This window comes from Phyllostomus discolor, chromosome 12 (assembly GCF_004126475.2).
Source record: "Phyllostomus discolor isolate MPI-MPIP mPhyDis1 chromosome 12, mPhyDis1.pri.v3, whole genome shotgun sequence".
Classification (NCBI taxonomy): Eukaryota; Metazoa; Chordata; class Mammalia; order Chiroptera; family Phyllostomidae; genus Phyllostomus; species Phyllostomus discolor.
Window position 1 is genome coordinate 76,101,154 of NC_040914.2, and position 14,366 is coordinate 76,115,519.

The window sequence follows — 14,366 nt, forward strand, 5'->3', positions numbered from 1 at the left end:
ATAGTAGGAAACAGACGAGGAGTTCAGACCTACTCATCAGCAGTCAGGTGGCTAAATAAAATATATCATAACCATACAACAGATATTTTCCAACCACAGAAAGAAATGAAGCGTTAACACATGCTATAGCACGGGTGAACTGTGAAAACATTCAGTGAAAGAAGCCAGACCCATGGAGCTGTATGGTTCTGTTTACATGAATGTCCAGAAATGGTCCATCTACAGTGGCAGAAAGGGCACTGGCAGTTGCTGGGACCACGGGAGGAAGATGGGGAGTGACCAAGTTTCTCTGTAGGGTGATGACTGGTCTCGGGACTAGACAGTAGTGATGGTCACATGATACTGTGACTGTGCAGATGCCTCCGAAGTGAGTGGGACACAAAGCCAGCAGAAGCTGGCAAGGGGTGTCCATGCAGAGCCAGCTGATGGCTGGAGGGAGGGACAGGACGGATGTGATGCTGCCCTTTGAGGCCCCGAGGCCTCACTCGCTGGCCTCCCCCAGGCTGTTCTGCAGACACTGATGGAAGCTTGCACATCATCAGGACCCAGGGCTTCCTCCTCACCAGGCGGGCCGTCTCCAGGACATTTGGCACCTTGTCATTTCCTCCATCATGGGGTGAGGGGCAGGGGTGATGAGCTATCTCCAGCGGTCAGTCAGCTCCTGGTGGCTGACAGGAAGGAAGTGGCAAGGACTGGGTGAGGGGGCTTTGGCACCGTGTGTCCTGTCCCTGTTGACAGTTTCACCCCAAGTGGGCACAGCCAACGGGTGTGATAGAAGGTCTTGGCTGCCTCTGCTGTCAACCCCGTGTGACTGGAAAGCTTCCTTGGGAGAAACCAGATGAGATCCTGCTCACTTTGCCCGAAAGCTTCTGAGCACTCCACTCTGGGGGTGCTACACATGTCACCCCCACAGCACTCTGGCTCCCTGAGGCCCGCCAGGCCACGCCTGTCGGCCAAGGGCCCAACCCCAGTCACTTCCATCTTTCTCCACTCAGCGACACATTTGCCCTTCTTAAAAAAACTGCATTTTGCCCTTTTTCATTTCCAGAAATAGGTGGGAAATGGGAAAACAAGCTGCGACTAAACAAAAGCGGAGCTCACACAACGACGAGGTAAAGTCAGAGTTGCAGGGAACGGGAGATGTCTGGCCTGATCAGCTTTCTCCTCCACCCCCAGCCTTCCCCGTGCACGAGGGCAACTCTGTCCTCCGAGCCACTGGCACCAAACACTGCTTCATCCTCCACACCTCCCTTTCTCTCTTACCCCACGGCCAGCAGGCCCGGCTCGCAGTACGCGTGTCTCCGGCCTCCACTCCTCTCGCCCCATCGCTGCACAGGCTGCCAGGGCGTTCGCAGGTTGCCTGAGTCTCCCTTCCTTAAGAACAGGAGTGAGACGTGCCTGCTCTGAAGGGTCCTCTCCTCCAGGGAAGCCCCACCTCTAAGTGGTTCCCAAGGCTCTTCTGGGCCTGTCCCCTCTGTTTCCTCCTCCCTTGACACTGCTGTTTCCTCACTTCACCCTGGCCACCCTGGTTTCTCTGCTGCTCCGGAACTTTCCAGAAACCATCCCCAGTTTCTGCACAGTTCGCCCCCTGAACCTCTGAAAGTCTTTGCTCAGGTGTCAACTTCTCAGCGAGGCCACCTGGCTCTCTGCCTCCAGTCTGCTTTTTCCAGAGCCCTGGTCACCCCTAGCACACCCCTCTCTTGTTTATTACCCACCCTCATGGGTTCTCTGCCCCCCCCCCCAGGATACAAGCTCCGCCCCAAGGATACAAGCTCCGCCCAGGCCAAGGCCTGGGTACTTTGTGGTTTCGGCCACTGATGTATCCCACTTGTCTTCCACACTAACTTGTCCTGAAAAAAATCAGGGACTATGTAAGGTGGATACACATGAAAACCCTCGTGCCTGATTTCTCCGCTTTGATTTGTGTCAATGTGTTCAAGGACCTGAAACCCCTATGGGGTGGTCCCCTCTGAATTTCCAGAATTCAGTAAAAAGGATCAGAAGATTTTACTTCGCTTAAAACTAATTCCCCTATTTCATTGTTACTTAAAAAAGTATTCCAAACTGACACAGGAAATTTTGATAAAGAGAATACCCTTGACATTGAAAAAATACACAGCCTCAATCTTCAATGCAACAGTTGGTGAATATATCCTAAGCATGGCGGAAACAGAAGATTTTTTTTCCTGTTGACATACATTTGAACATTTCCATAGACATGGGAGCCAGGCATTCCTACTGCTCAGCCTCACAAGTGTAACAGCCTGCGTATTAGTGGACGTGAAGATAGGCTGACTTTCACATTGACCTTGCCCTGGACTGCAGGGAGCACTCGCCCCATGTGCCACACCCCAGCACTGAGCAGTGCTAGCACTAGGGTAGGTGTGCGTGAGCTAGGAAGCCACTCTTACAATTCTATAGAGTTTGGAGACACCTGTACTCTTTGCAGACAGGGTTTTCAGAGTTGGTCTCTCAGGCTACTTGGCCTTCCTCTCAGCCTTTTGGACACAAGGCCACAGGGCAGATGCCACACGCACCAGGTCAGGGACAAGAGGTCTTTGAAGGCAGATTTGGGAGCTGAGAGCTCAATTCTGTACTTTAGAAATATTCACCACTCTACACAATGCCTCCTATTGTGAGGTTCCAGAAACTATGGCTGCTCCACGCTGCCCCATGTTACTCCATGCTGCTCCACGCTGCCCCATGCTGTTCCATGCTGCCCCACACTGCTCCAGGTTACTCTGTGCTGATCCACACTGATCCACACCTGTTCCCCCTCACTCACTCTTGCACACATCAGTAGGGTATGCGGCAGCACACAGGAGAGGGTGACCTCTCCTAGGGTGGTGTCAAGGAAAATATCACAAAAGAGAAGGCACTTGAACTGAGCCTGAATGATGAAAAAAGTTTATAAACTGAGCCTTGAAGGGGAAGGGCATTCCCAGGAAAGAGAACAGCATGACAAGAGTGCACACGGCCCATTGGGGGCGTCAAGGAGCACTGAACTTTACAAGCTGGAGCACCTCATTCACTTTCTACCTCTGTGAATGTTTATTTAGTGCTGAGAGCATCTGAGGACTCTGCCCTCGTAGGGTCCAGCCCTCGTAGGGTCCAGCCCTCGTAGGGCTTACCTCCCAGGGTGAGAAGCAAGCAGTGAACAGCTAACAAATGTGGTAACAAGCTACTGTGGACCGAGATGAGTCTGGATCCATGTAGTGGGGGTAGAGGATGGCAGGGAGGCCTGTGGCCAAGGCAGAGGCTGAGGAGGAGATTGAAGGTGCAGGTGACATGCAAACAGCTTTGGGGGCAGGAAGCCAAGAGGAGAGCCCCATGCTCAGAGGTTGACATAAGAGAGGTTTGTGCTCAACTCTAGGTGTAATAGAAAGCCTTGGTTTTGAACAGGGAGGCAGAAAATCAGGTTGGCATTCCCCCCTCTGAAATCTCAGCACTGTTAAGAGAAGAATGGATTAGGTGGGAATGGGGAGAATCTGGAAAGAAGTGGGAAAACCAGGAGGCTAGTGATATAATTCCAGCTAGAGATGGAGCTATCGAGTGCCAGCAGCAGAGGACATGGAGACCAGTGAGTGGATCTGGAATATGCACTAGGGTGGGGGTGTGGCCAACAGGACCCATTGACACTGGGATGTGGGGGCAGGGGGCGGGGGGTCACGAGAGGTTTCCCCTAGGCTGGCCTGAACGCTGGGTGGATGGAGGTGCCGTGTATTGAGATGGGTTTGGTGAGTGCCTTTCAGCAAAAGGGACAAGACCTAAGGGACAAGGGACCCCTTTATCGCTGGGGTACAGCTATGCACCAGGTGCAGTCTGGGGGCCCCAGGGAGGCCCCTGGGAGTGGGTGTTTCAGCTGAGAGCAGAAGGAGAAGCAGCTGTTGGTTGACCAGGTGGGAGAGGGGATGTCCAGTCTGGCCAGGACCAGCTATGGGGAGCAGCTGGATTCCTCACTGGCACAGAACGCACAGCCTGGAGTGGAGGGGGAGAGTGGGCAGGGTCACTGCCTAAGAACTGTGGGTTTTGTCCCAAGGGGGGCAATAAGGAGGGGATTTAGTCAGGCCTGTGGCCCACTCTTACTCAATCACCCAAGAATGAGCAGGAGAAAGGAAGGGAGGGGAAGGAGGGACAGCCTTTGCCACAAACCTGCAAGCTTCTCACACGTTTGTATTTTTACAAAACGAGAAAATAACATAAAAGCAAAGGGAGGAAGCCTTGAACTTTAAAAGTCGGGCCAGAAATTCCACAATACAACCCTGAATCACAATGGTGTCACAGTGAGAGCCATCCCACAACCCCCCAGACCTTGACTTCCTCGCCTGGCCGCCGCTCCGGACAGGGAGTGGGAGCGGCGGTGTTTGCTTTATCGTGCTGTGCTTTGAGGGCTAAGATCAATGTCTTTCCTCCCGGGGCATTGCATCAGGCTCGGTGTGCTTACCAGGAAAATCTGCATCTCAAGGCTAACGCCAGTTTTTAAAAAATAACTGACAACAGAGAACGTCTACCAGGAGACAAAGACATTTGTGCATTCGGAGGAAAGACCTACATCAACATGAAAAATGAAGAGAAAGGAGCCCCACCTGGTCCTGGAGTTCTTGTTGGAGCATGGCACGACCATGTGATGCGTGGAACGGAGCTCAGGACCCTGCAATCCTTTCTCCCTCCTGCAAGGCTCCTCTGGACATGGGGCTTTTCTCTGTCCCCAAGTCCCTGTTGAAATGCCCCACGGAGAACTGACCCCCAGCTGCTCTCCACAGGCTCTCACTCCAGGGCCCCTCCCTCTTCTCACTCCCTGCCTGAGAATGCGGCTCTCATTATAAGCTGCAGGAGGTGTGAGCAGGTGCCTTTTTTGCATGGAGTTTGTAAATACAACTGCAGCTGGTTGTAGAATACAATTTCTCCGTAAAGTGTGAAGTTCAGGACTTCGTGTTTTTGCTGTAAGGCTGCATTCCTTCTTTCATCTAACTGCGCACATCAGAGAGGGCAAAAGCGAAAGGCTGCATGGGTCCCAGAAGAAGCGATAGTCCAGAGATCACAAGAGTCTCCACCCCCAAAGTGAGCCTCAGTTTCCCCACAAGGGTAATTGTATAGGACTTTTGTAGAACTTGTTATAACAACTGTATAGGATTGCTGTGGTGTCATCCCTGGCCACGCAACCCAGTGGCTCGGGGAGCTTCACAACAACCCTCCCTCAGACCTAGGGCGACACCAGCGTTGAGGGTCAGGGCCGGGCCCCTGAGGTCCGGACGCATGAGGGGAGGTCCAGGACTGCTGTATACACGTGAAAACACGCAGCCCTCGTCTGTCTGGGAGCGCGGCCAGATCTGTGTGGACTGTGACCGGCCGGGGCACACCCTGCTGTTGGGCGGCGAACTCCTGATCGTCGATTTTAAGTGCGCAGGGACGGCAGCTTACAAGTTGAATACAAATGTGTCTGTTTTGATCAGGCTCCTTTCTCAACACTTACTTTGACTCCTTCAAGCCAATCCTCTTTCACCCAGCATCCTCTCTGAACTCAATCCTTTTAGAACCAAACATATTTTATCTCAAACCATTTTTGTTGGGAATGGGTTACCTGTGGCTGCCTCAGTAACCGGAGTCAACTTCTCTCGGTGGCACTGGCTGCCAGGGTGGGGCGGCCTATTTCCTGATGTGCTTTGTAGGTAGCTAAGGAACGAGGCCAAGGAGGGCCTGTCTGCCTGGCCTCCGCTAAGCGACCCCGCTAAGCGACCCCTGTGACATCCTGGATCCAGCAGCCCCCGCACCCCTGTCAGTGCATCCTGGGGCCCTCATCTCCCGCCTGCTTTGCTTCCTCCTGGAAGTGCTCGAGCCAACATTCCAGGTGGCCTCGTTTCCTTCCCACAGAAGCTCAGAAACTGAGCTCTTGAGTGGGTAAGTGAAGTAGTCGCTTAAATCGACGTGTAATGTACATCTTGTGCAGTGTGTAAAGTATGCATGAATACTGAGTGTTCACCTCAGTGGTGCTTCACATACAGACAAACCCATGTAACCAACGCCCAGGTTAAGATAGAGAGCTGCACAGTCCAGCAAGGTGGCCCCGGGCTGGCCACGTGTGGCATTTCAATTTTAACTACTTAAACTTACGTACAATTAAAACTTAGCCCCGAATCACAATGACCACATTTAAAGTGCCAATGGCTGCATGTGCCCAAGGGCTGCTGTATGTAAGACAGTGCAGCTCTGGAGGACTCCACCGCCACAGAAAGTGCTATAGGATAGCACAGCTCCGGAACACTCCCAGTACCCACCCCCGCCCTGGCCCCCGCTCCACTGCACCTTCCCCGGTCGACCCCCTCCCCCTCCCCCCAGCAAAGACCGATCTCATCATGGCGGCTGCATGCAGCTTGGCTGAAGTTGCTACAGACAGGTTTTGCCTGTACAGTCCACTGAATAATAAAATAGCCCAAGATGTTCACATCCTGATCCCCAGGACCTGTGACTAAGTGGCCTTACATGGCAAAGGGACTTTACAGGTGTGGGTAAGTTAAGGATTTCGAGGGGAAAGATTATCCTGGATATCCGGTGGCCCAATGTCCTCACAGGGCCTTTGTAAGAGGGAGGCAGGAGGTCACCAAGTTGTGGTCATTTGTTACAACAGTCAGAGGTAACTCTCCTTACGGGCTACAGCCCACTTCACTAGAGCCTCAAGAATGGCTACATTTTCTCAAAAGACAAGAAATATTCTGGGGTTCAAACCGAACTTAAAAATATCTGCTTCCCTCTCGGATACTGTATGTCCCTGAGGACTGAAGCTGTCCACCTGTCTGGAGCCCTATGCCCAGGGGCACATCCATGCCCCGACCCACTGCGAATGCACCCCAACTTTTTTCTTTTGTGGTGAAACAAAACGGACTCTGGGGCCTTTGTAAACAAATGTTCAGGCTTGCCGTGCTGCTCTGGACAGAGCACGGTAACATGATGGGTGCTCGCGAGCAGCTCTGTTTCCCAGGAGAGAACGTGTGTGAGGACCCTCAGGCCTGCTTTCTCTGGGGTGGGGCCAGAGCACTGAGTACTCCAGGCCAGACTGCGCCCAGTGGGCACCACAGGACGTCCTGCAATTGGGGGAAAAATATGAATCTCTGCCAAAAGAAACCACATTCATAATATAGGTTCTCTCTGATTTTAGATGTTATGTGGGGACTCTCATGAGTACTCTTATTCTTTAATCTCCCGAAATGAGATGGAGTGTAGCGATGCCCCTTGGTTAGACAGAATACCATTTGCTCATTTTTCTGCGCTGTTTTTCCTGGTTTACCTGCCTGTAAGATAATGTTGGAAGATGACAGGATTAGGTATTTGTAGAGCCGCGTCTCTGTCAGAGGGGAATATTTTAAATGCTCCAAAAATAAAAATCTATTATCAACTAGGATGTTATTCAGCCTCCAAAAGAGAAAGAAAGGACATTCTACACTATACAACATGGATGAACCTTGCCGAGTGAAACAAGGCAGCCACAAGAGGATAAACATGGCATTATTCCATTCATGTGGATTTCTAGAGCATTCCAGGTCATAGGGACAGGAGGTAGAATGGTAGGTGCCAAGGGCTAGGGGGAGGGGAGGGTGGAGAATTTTTGTTCAATGGTACAGAGTTTCAGTTTTACATGAAGAGAGCTGTGGTGATGGATGGTGGTGATAATTACCCAACATTGTGAATATATTTAATATACTGAATTATACACTTGAAATGGTTAAGATGACAATGTCTGTGTTATGTGTATTTCACCACAATTAAAAGGAAACAACAAGGAGAAACCACGAGCACAATAACATGGCGGCTCGTCCTGAGCCTTCGCTTTGGAGAGCTCTCCAGCTCTGAAGTCGGGGGCGGGGGCCACAAGCTAAGGGCTGCAGGCACCTCTGGGAGCCAGAAAAGGTGAGGAAATGGATTTCCCCCTAGGGCTTCTAGAAGGAACTGGCCCTGCTGACACCTTAAATTTGGGCTTCTGTCCCCCAGAGCAGTGAGACAACACATTCCCTTGTTTTAAAGCCACAATTGGTGACTGCTATGGGCTAAACTGTCCCCCTAGCACCTCCCCCTCCCTGTCCCAAGGCATATGCAGAAGCCTTCACTTCCATCGTGTCTGTATTTGGAAATGGGACTTTTAGAAGGTAATTAAGGTTGAATGAGGTCATAAGGGGTCATGACTTTTTTTTTTATGGGATTGGTGGCTTTGTAAGAAGAGGGAGAGAGAGTTTACTCTCTGCACACACGAGCTGAGCTAAGGAAAGCCATGTGAGGACGCAGGGAGAGGGGGCCGCCTGTAAGCCAAGGTGGGGGATCACACCGGAATCTGGCTGTGCTGGCACCTTGACCTCAGACTCCAGTCTCAGAAAAGCATTTCTGTTGTTTAACCCCCCAGTTTGGGGTCCTTCATTATAGCAGCCCCAGGACAGGCACACCCAGACATTTGGAACTGGGTGAAAGGACATCAGCCCAGACTCTGTTGCCTGGGAGCTACCGGGTGGCCTTAGGGGTGGAGAAACAGAAGGCGCACACCTGGCCCCTGGGGAGAGGACAGCATGGACCTGACAGAGGGCTGGGCGGCCGACCTCAGCCCCGGAGGCTGCTGTGCACCGCTGTGACTCCCTGAGACAGTGTGTGCCCCTGACGACCACTCCCCATCACACTCAAGTTTCTCTGAAGTGATTCTTCTCATCAGAACTGGAACATGCATTGAAGAAAACAATGATTTCTGCCCTCTTTTTTAATTTCAGAGATTGCATATGATCCGACTGTGAGACTTGAAAAACATTACATCTTTTCATAGTCAGTTCTGCCCATTGACTCGGATGTTACAGATTCAGGATGTGGTGCGCTCTTCCGTGGCCTGGAAGGATGAACGGACCTTCCGGTTCATCAGGGGTTGAAGTGGGCGGTAATTGTTCACCATCATCCTCTCTTCTTCACCCAGTGCAGAAAACAGGAGCGTGCGGAATTCGGCCAGCTGGAATAGAGAGGTACCAGAGTAATCTGGGTGCAGGGACAGAGCGAGCCTGCTCCTGGGTGTCCCTCGTGCCTGTGTCGTCCCCTCCCACACTGAGTCGGGATGGCCCTGTGTGGCCAACACAACATGGCAGAGGGGACTCCTGAGCAATGTCAGGAAAGGCTGTGCAGCTTCTACCACGGTCTCCTGGGTCACTCGCTCTAGAGAAGGCAGCCACCATGTTGTGAGGACACGCCAACAGCCCCACGGGGAGGCCCCAGGGAAGGGACTGAGCTGACAGCCAGTACCAACTTGCAGGTCACTTGCGTGAGCCACTTTGAGAATAAATCCTCCCACCCCAGGTAAGCTTTCAGAAAACTATAGCCCTAGTAGACTGACTGCAACTCCACGAGAGATTCTAGGCCAGAATCACCCCAAATTCTGAGCCACAGCAACTCTGAGAGATAACAATTATCGTTTTCTTAAGCTACAAGTTTTGAAACTATTTGTTACACAGGGATGGAGAACTAATACATACAATCTAAATGCTAAAGTAATATTTGATTCACTTTTCACTCAAGGAACAAAAAGATTATTTTTTATATATCATCTCATTTGTGCTCAGAAAGTACTTATGAGCTCTGTGAGAATAACTCACATGTTGAATTAATGCAGAAGTGACATTTTTACCTTCACTGTGACCACTTATGGAGCGAGTTAGATCTGCATGGTTGATGAAGCGCCCTCTAGAGTTGTGTGGGGCACGGTGCACACGGTCTTCCAGGTACTTGAGCTCAGTGCTCTGGTTTGCTCATGTTTTGGGCTGTCTCAGAAACGCAGCCTTTCTCTTCTCCTCCACTTGGCAGTCTCCTTCCTACTGTCCAGGGGGTGCACACACCCCCCACCCCAGCTCCCCTGGTCGGGGTAAGGGGCTTCTGCTCTGTACTTTTGTATATTGCCTTACCACCCTGCCTTAAAACTATCCACTTTTCACCAGACAGCAGTTGGCAGAGACTGGCATCATTGTTTTTGTATCACCCTCTTCCTTCCTACCTCCTCCCACCCTCTCCTGCTACACACCTGACACAGAATGAGTGCTTATTACTCGTTTGTTGAGTGACAGAGGGGCCTTGGTGCCTAGGGCCACTCTCCCATCAAGGCCTTCCTGACGTCTGCAACAGTTCTGGTTTGGGGGTAGGGCAGGTAAGTGGCAACCCACATCTCGACGGTTGGCCTCTCGAAGCAAAGGGCATCGTTCCATGACTTTTAAATAAAAGACTATTTTCACAGACTCGTGAGCCTGGGAGAACCTCTAAGTGAACACCCAGAGCCCTCAGAAAGAGTGTAGCTGAACCAGAGGTGATAGGGACTGCTGTGATTGGTCAGAAACGGCTGCCCTGGGAAGGGCGGTGAGCCAGTGACACCACGCTTGCTGTGTGGCCGTCCTCCCTAAGCGCAAACTGTCTTGGACAGACGGACTTCCTCCCAATTCTTGAGATTTCCACACACAAAGATACTGCAGCTTTTAAAAAATGTGTACACAAAATCTACTTTAGAAAAAATAGAACATGGAGACAAGAAAAAGAGAATAAAACCCACTGTAGCTCCATGAGCCTGGGACAGTGAACAGCAACTTTCTGGTGCGTGTCTACATGGTGAACTGTGGGGTCGTCCAGTGAACACCCACTCACCTCCTCTCTGCCCCACTGACTGCGGCCTCGCCGTGGCAGCTTGCCTGGGCTGACAGGGTGTGAATGGGTGTGATGCGAGTATACGCCTTAAGTGTGCACGTGTGGTGTGGTTTGCCTTTTGCATTTTCATCCTTGACCATGAGAAGCAGCCCTTGGTAGTCACTGGTCCCGGGGGAAGGAGAGACCCTGGGCCCGACCCAACCGCCAACCACAGTCAGTGAGGCCCAGCCACCCACAGCCTCGCAGAGAGCCCCCGAGCCAACCCACAGACCCACAAGCAGAAAAGACAAATGCTTGTTACATGCTGTTGCGTTTGGGGTAGTTTGTTATGCAGCATTACTGCAGCAATAGCTGACTGATAGGGTCCTTCTGGAGTTTTCTCTTGGCATATATAGCTCTGTAACTTCTTCATACAGCCTTTGAGAAAATCCTCTGCAATCCCAGTTTCTTACTGGTCTGTCATCCACAGAAGCGGGACGAACTACAATGTTCTCTTCTCCCTCCACGGTCCTGCTTCTTCGGTGGCTGTCCGACACCATCTGTGGCCTGCCTTTCTTGGTTAATTTATTCACCAGCAAATACCTATTGTGGGCCATTGTGAGCAAGCACCTGTGTCACCATTATAATGTCACTGCTGTTCTTTCAAAGTAGCTTTACCCTGACATAGACTGAAGAGGAAGCATTGGCCAAGTTCAACCATTAGTCATTGGGGATGCTTGCCACGTTTGAACTCTAAGCCACGAAAGATTATATCGGCCAAAATGTAACCGTTTCCCCCATATCAGTTCCCTCTTCCTCCCCTACCCCCTATCCCCCGTCTCTCTCTGTATCTCTCACACACTAATGTCTCAACATCAGAAGAATTGTGACTTCTGAACCTCTGTCCGATCTCAACAAGCTTGTATTTCAACTGGAAAATTCTTCTCATGCAGAAACATCCAAAATGCACCAAAAGATAAAACCCATGATGCTCGCTCACAACATCTTAGTGACACTGCCCAGCAGTTTCTTGAACAGGGTCCCACTGCACTGGCCACAGGCACAGCTCACCTGGCTCGCAGCCACTTCAATGGGCTTCTTCAGGATGATCCAGGTGACCGATTCAGTTAGTGGGGGGGTGGTGAGGGAGCCCGGGTAGGTCCAGTAATCCCGGCAGGTGGGCAGCAGACAGGAGGGCTCGAAGGGGCCCACAGCCGCCCACGTGTCCTGAGAGACAGACCACAGGCTGTGTCAGTGCCTGGGCAGAGATACGGGGGCTCAGGAAGGAAGGGAATGGGGCTCCTTCTTTATCTCAGAGATGTGGCCGCCATGTTGCTACGGGGGAAGTGTGTGCCCCAAGATAAAGACTGTGAGGCCATGGTTATCACACTTGGAAGCAGCGACAAGAACATATGACTCTTAGGGAAGAAGGGAGGGAATTTCAGGGGAAAGGGGGACAGGTTTACAGGAACAAGTATGAAGGACACAGACAAAAACTAGGGGCAGATGGAAATGGGAGGGAGTTGGGGAGGGCTGGGTGGTAGGCTGGGATGGGAGTAAAAGATAGAAAATTGTACTTGAACAACAATTAAAATAAAAAAAACACCTATGACTTGCAGCAGAACACGAATCCCCACTGAATATTTATGTTTTTTCTTTTAAAGTTATTTGTTTTCATATATCTAGGCTGTGGAAATATCACACTTTAAAAAATTGTGGTAAAATAACAGACACAACATACAGTTTACTGCTGTAACCATTTTTAAGTCTGTGGCATCAAGCACATTTGCACCGAGGCACAACCGTCACCACTGTACAACCGCCACTGCTGTCCAGCCACCCCTGCTGTACAGCTGTCCCCACCATCCACCCACAGGACCTCCCATCCCCTCAGCCCGGAACTGCTGCCACTAAACACTCACACCCCAGGCACTGGCACCCACCATCCTAACTCTCCACTTTTTAAAAATTCCTCACCCAAGGATATGCTCATTGATTTTAGAGACAGAGGAAGGGGTGGGCGGGGAGAGGGAGGGAGAGAGACATCGATGTGAGAGAGAAACACGGATGGGTTACCTCCTGCACGCACACTGACTGGGGACCAAACCTGCAGCCTAGGCCTGTGCCCCGACTGGAGATCAAACACAGCCTTTTGGCCGCGTTCAGGACGACGCACCGACCAGCTGCGCCACCCGGCCAGGCCCGCCACCCCACCGTCTGTGTCTGTGAATCCAGCTCCCGTGGGAGCCGTGTGCGAGTGGACTCGTGCACACTCGTCCTTTTGTGGCTGGCTCAGCTCCCTCAGCGGCATGTCCTCAAGGTCCACCCGTGCTGTGTCGACGGAGAGAGCGTGGGCTGCGTTCCTCCCGTGGCCGCAGTGAGTGACGCTGCCGTGCACATGAATAAGCCACTGTTTCTTTAAGACCCAGCTTTCAGTTAGTTTGCGTTTATACCCAGAAGTGGAAATGCTAGATCCTATGGGAATTCTATGTTTAGTGTTCTGAGGAACTGCCAGACTGTGTTCCATGGTGGCTGCCCTTTCCAGACAGCCGAACTTCTCCTAAAGCAGCTGGCCCTGCTGTAAGAGCCGCGGTAAGGACATGTGCTCAGAAGGACGCCCCACGTCAAGCTCGTTCCCTGGCTCTTATGCCAGGATCTCCCGTACCCCAGGGAGTGGGCGGAAACACTGGGCCCGGACAGGTGTTCTTGGCCACTGAGCGCCAGGATTTCTGTGCTGCTCCCACGGGGACTCCCGCTGGCACATTCTGCTTGGGAGCCCTGTGTTCTGAACTTCAGAATTCACGTTTGCTCACTTTCTGTGCTTTATAAAGGATGAGGAGAAACCCACCGTTCTGAGCTCCAAGGGATGCCTACGGATGCCACCACTGACTCACTCAGTCACTCACAGCGAGCGTTTTGCACCCACCACATGCGTTTCGCATCCATAGTGAGTCTGACTCTATCTTTGGTGCTGGGGTGCAAAACCACCTGCCCTCCCGTAACTCACCGTTTACGGGAGGATAGCAATAACAAGCCAAAGAATAAGCACATATCTAGCAGTTTACACAGTGATAAGCATGATGGAGGAAAATAAAGCAGGGCAGTGTGTGTGAGTGGCGGGGGGTGGATTTAAGGGGGTGGACCTGAGGCCTCACTGGGATAGTGTCATCCGAGCAAAGACATGGAGGAGGTGGCGGAAGAGGCTATGTAGGTTCTGGAGTGGACAGAGTAGAGGCCCTGAGAGGCTAGAGGAACAGCAAAGAGGCTGGAATGAATAAATGAGACCAAAAGCAATAAAAAGAGATGTGGTGTGGGGACACCCCTGCTTCTGCTTAGGGCTGGGACCACTGAGAAAACCCACCAGCAAAGGCAGGAGCAAGGGACTACTATTCCGATGCTGCCCGGCACAGCGCCAGGGGCGTGTAGAGGAAGGACAGCCTCTGGGCCCCTGTCTGCCCCCTTGTAGGCCAACGGCACCTGAGCAGGCTTTTGCACGCATGGGAAATGATCCCTCAGGGTCCCTCAGATTGACAGGCCCAGGACGGTGGCTTCCGCCCCTCTGTACATCTGGTGAGACTGAAGGCTGACTCAGGGACAGGCCTGCAAGCAGCACAGCACCGCCAGCCTCAGCCCCGGCCCCAGCCCAGGCCGGGCACTGCAGGGCGACATTCAAGCAGGAAGCAGACATTCTTTCCCCACAGGAAGGAGGCCTCGCTGCCTGTCAAATCCCCCCACCTGGCCTT

The 14,366-nt window shown here is 52.0% G+C and overlaps 1 protein-coding gene across 2 annotated transcripts in view; it reads right to left on the reverse strand.

Annotated features, from left to right (window-relative positions):
- Positions 1–8,614: 8,614 nt before the first annotated feature.
- CA5A (carbonic anhydrase 5A) overlaps positions 8,615–14,366 on the reverse strand; it is a 33,511-nt gene continuing 27,759 nt past the window's right edge. Inside the window, exons 6-7 of one of the 2 annotated variants that reach the window (XM_028502067.2) lie at positions 11,695–11,850; positions 8,615–8,974 (exon numbers count right to left, since the gene is read on the reverse strand). In XM_028502067.2, the coding sequence (XP_028357868.1) occupies positions 8,831–8,974; positions 11,695–11,850 (300 nt within the window). In that variant the 3' untranslated portion in view covers positions 8,615–8,830. The remainder of the gene's footprint in view (positions 8,975–11,694; positions 11,851–14,366) is intronic. The other variant, XM_036012374.1, reaches the window with a different exon arrangement.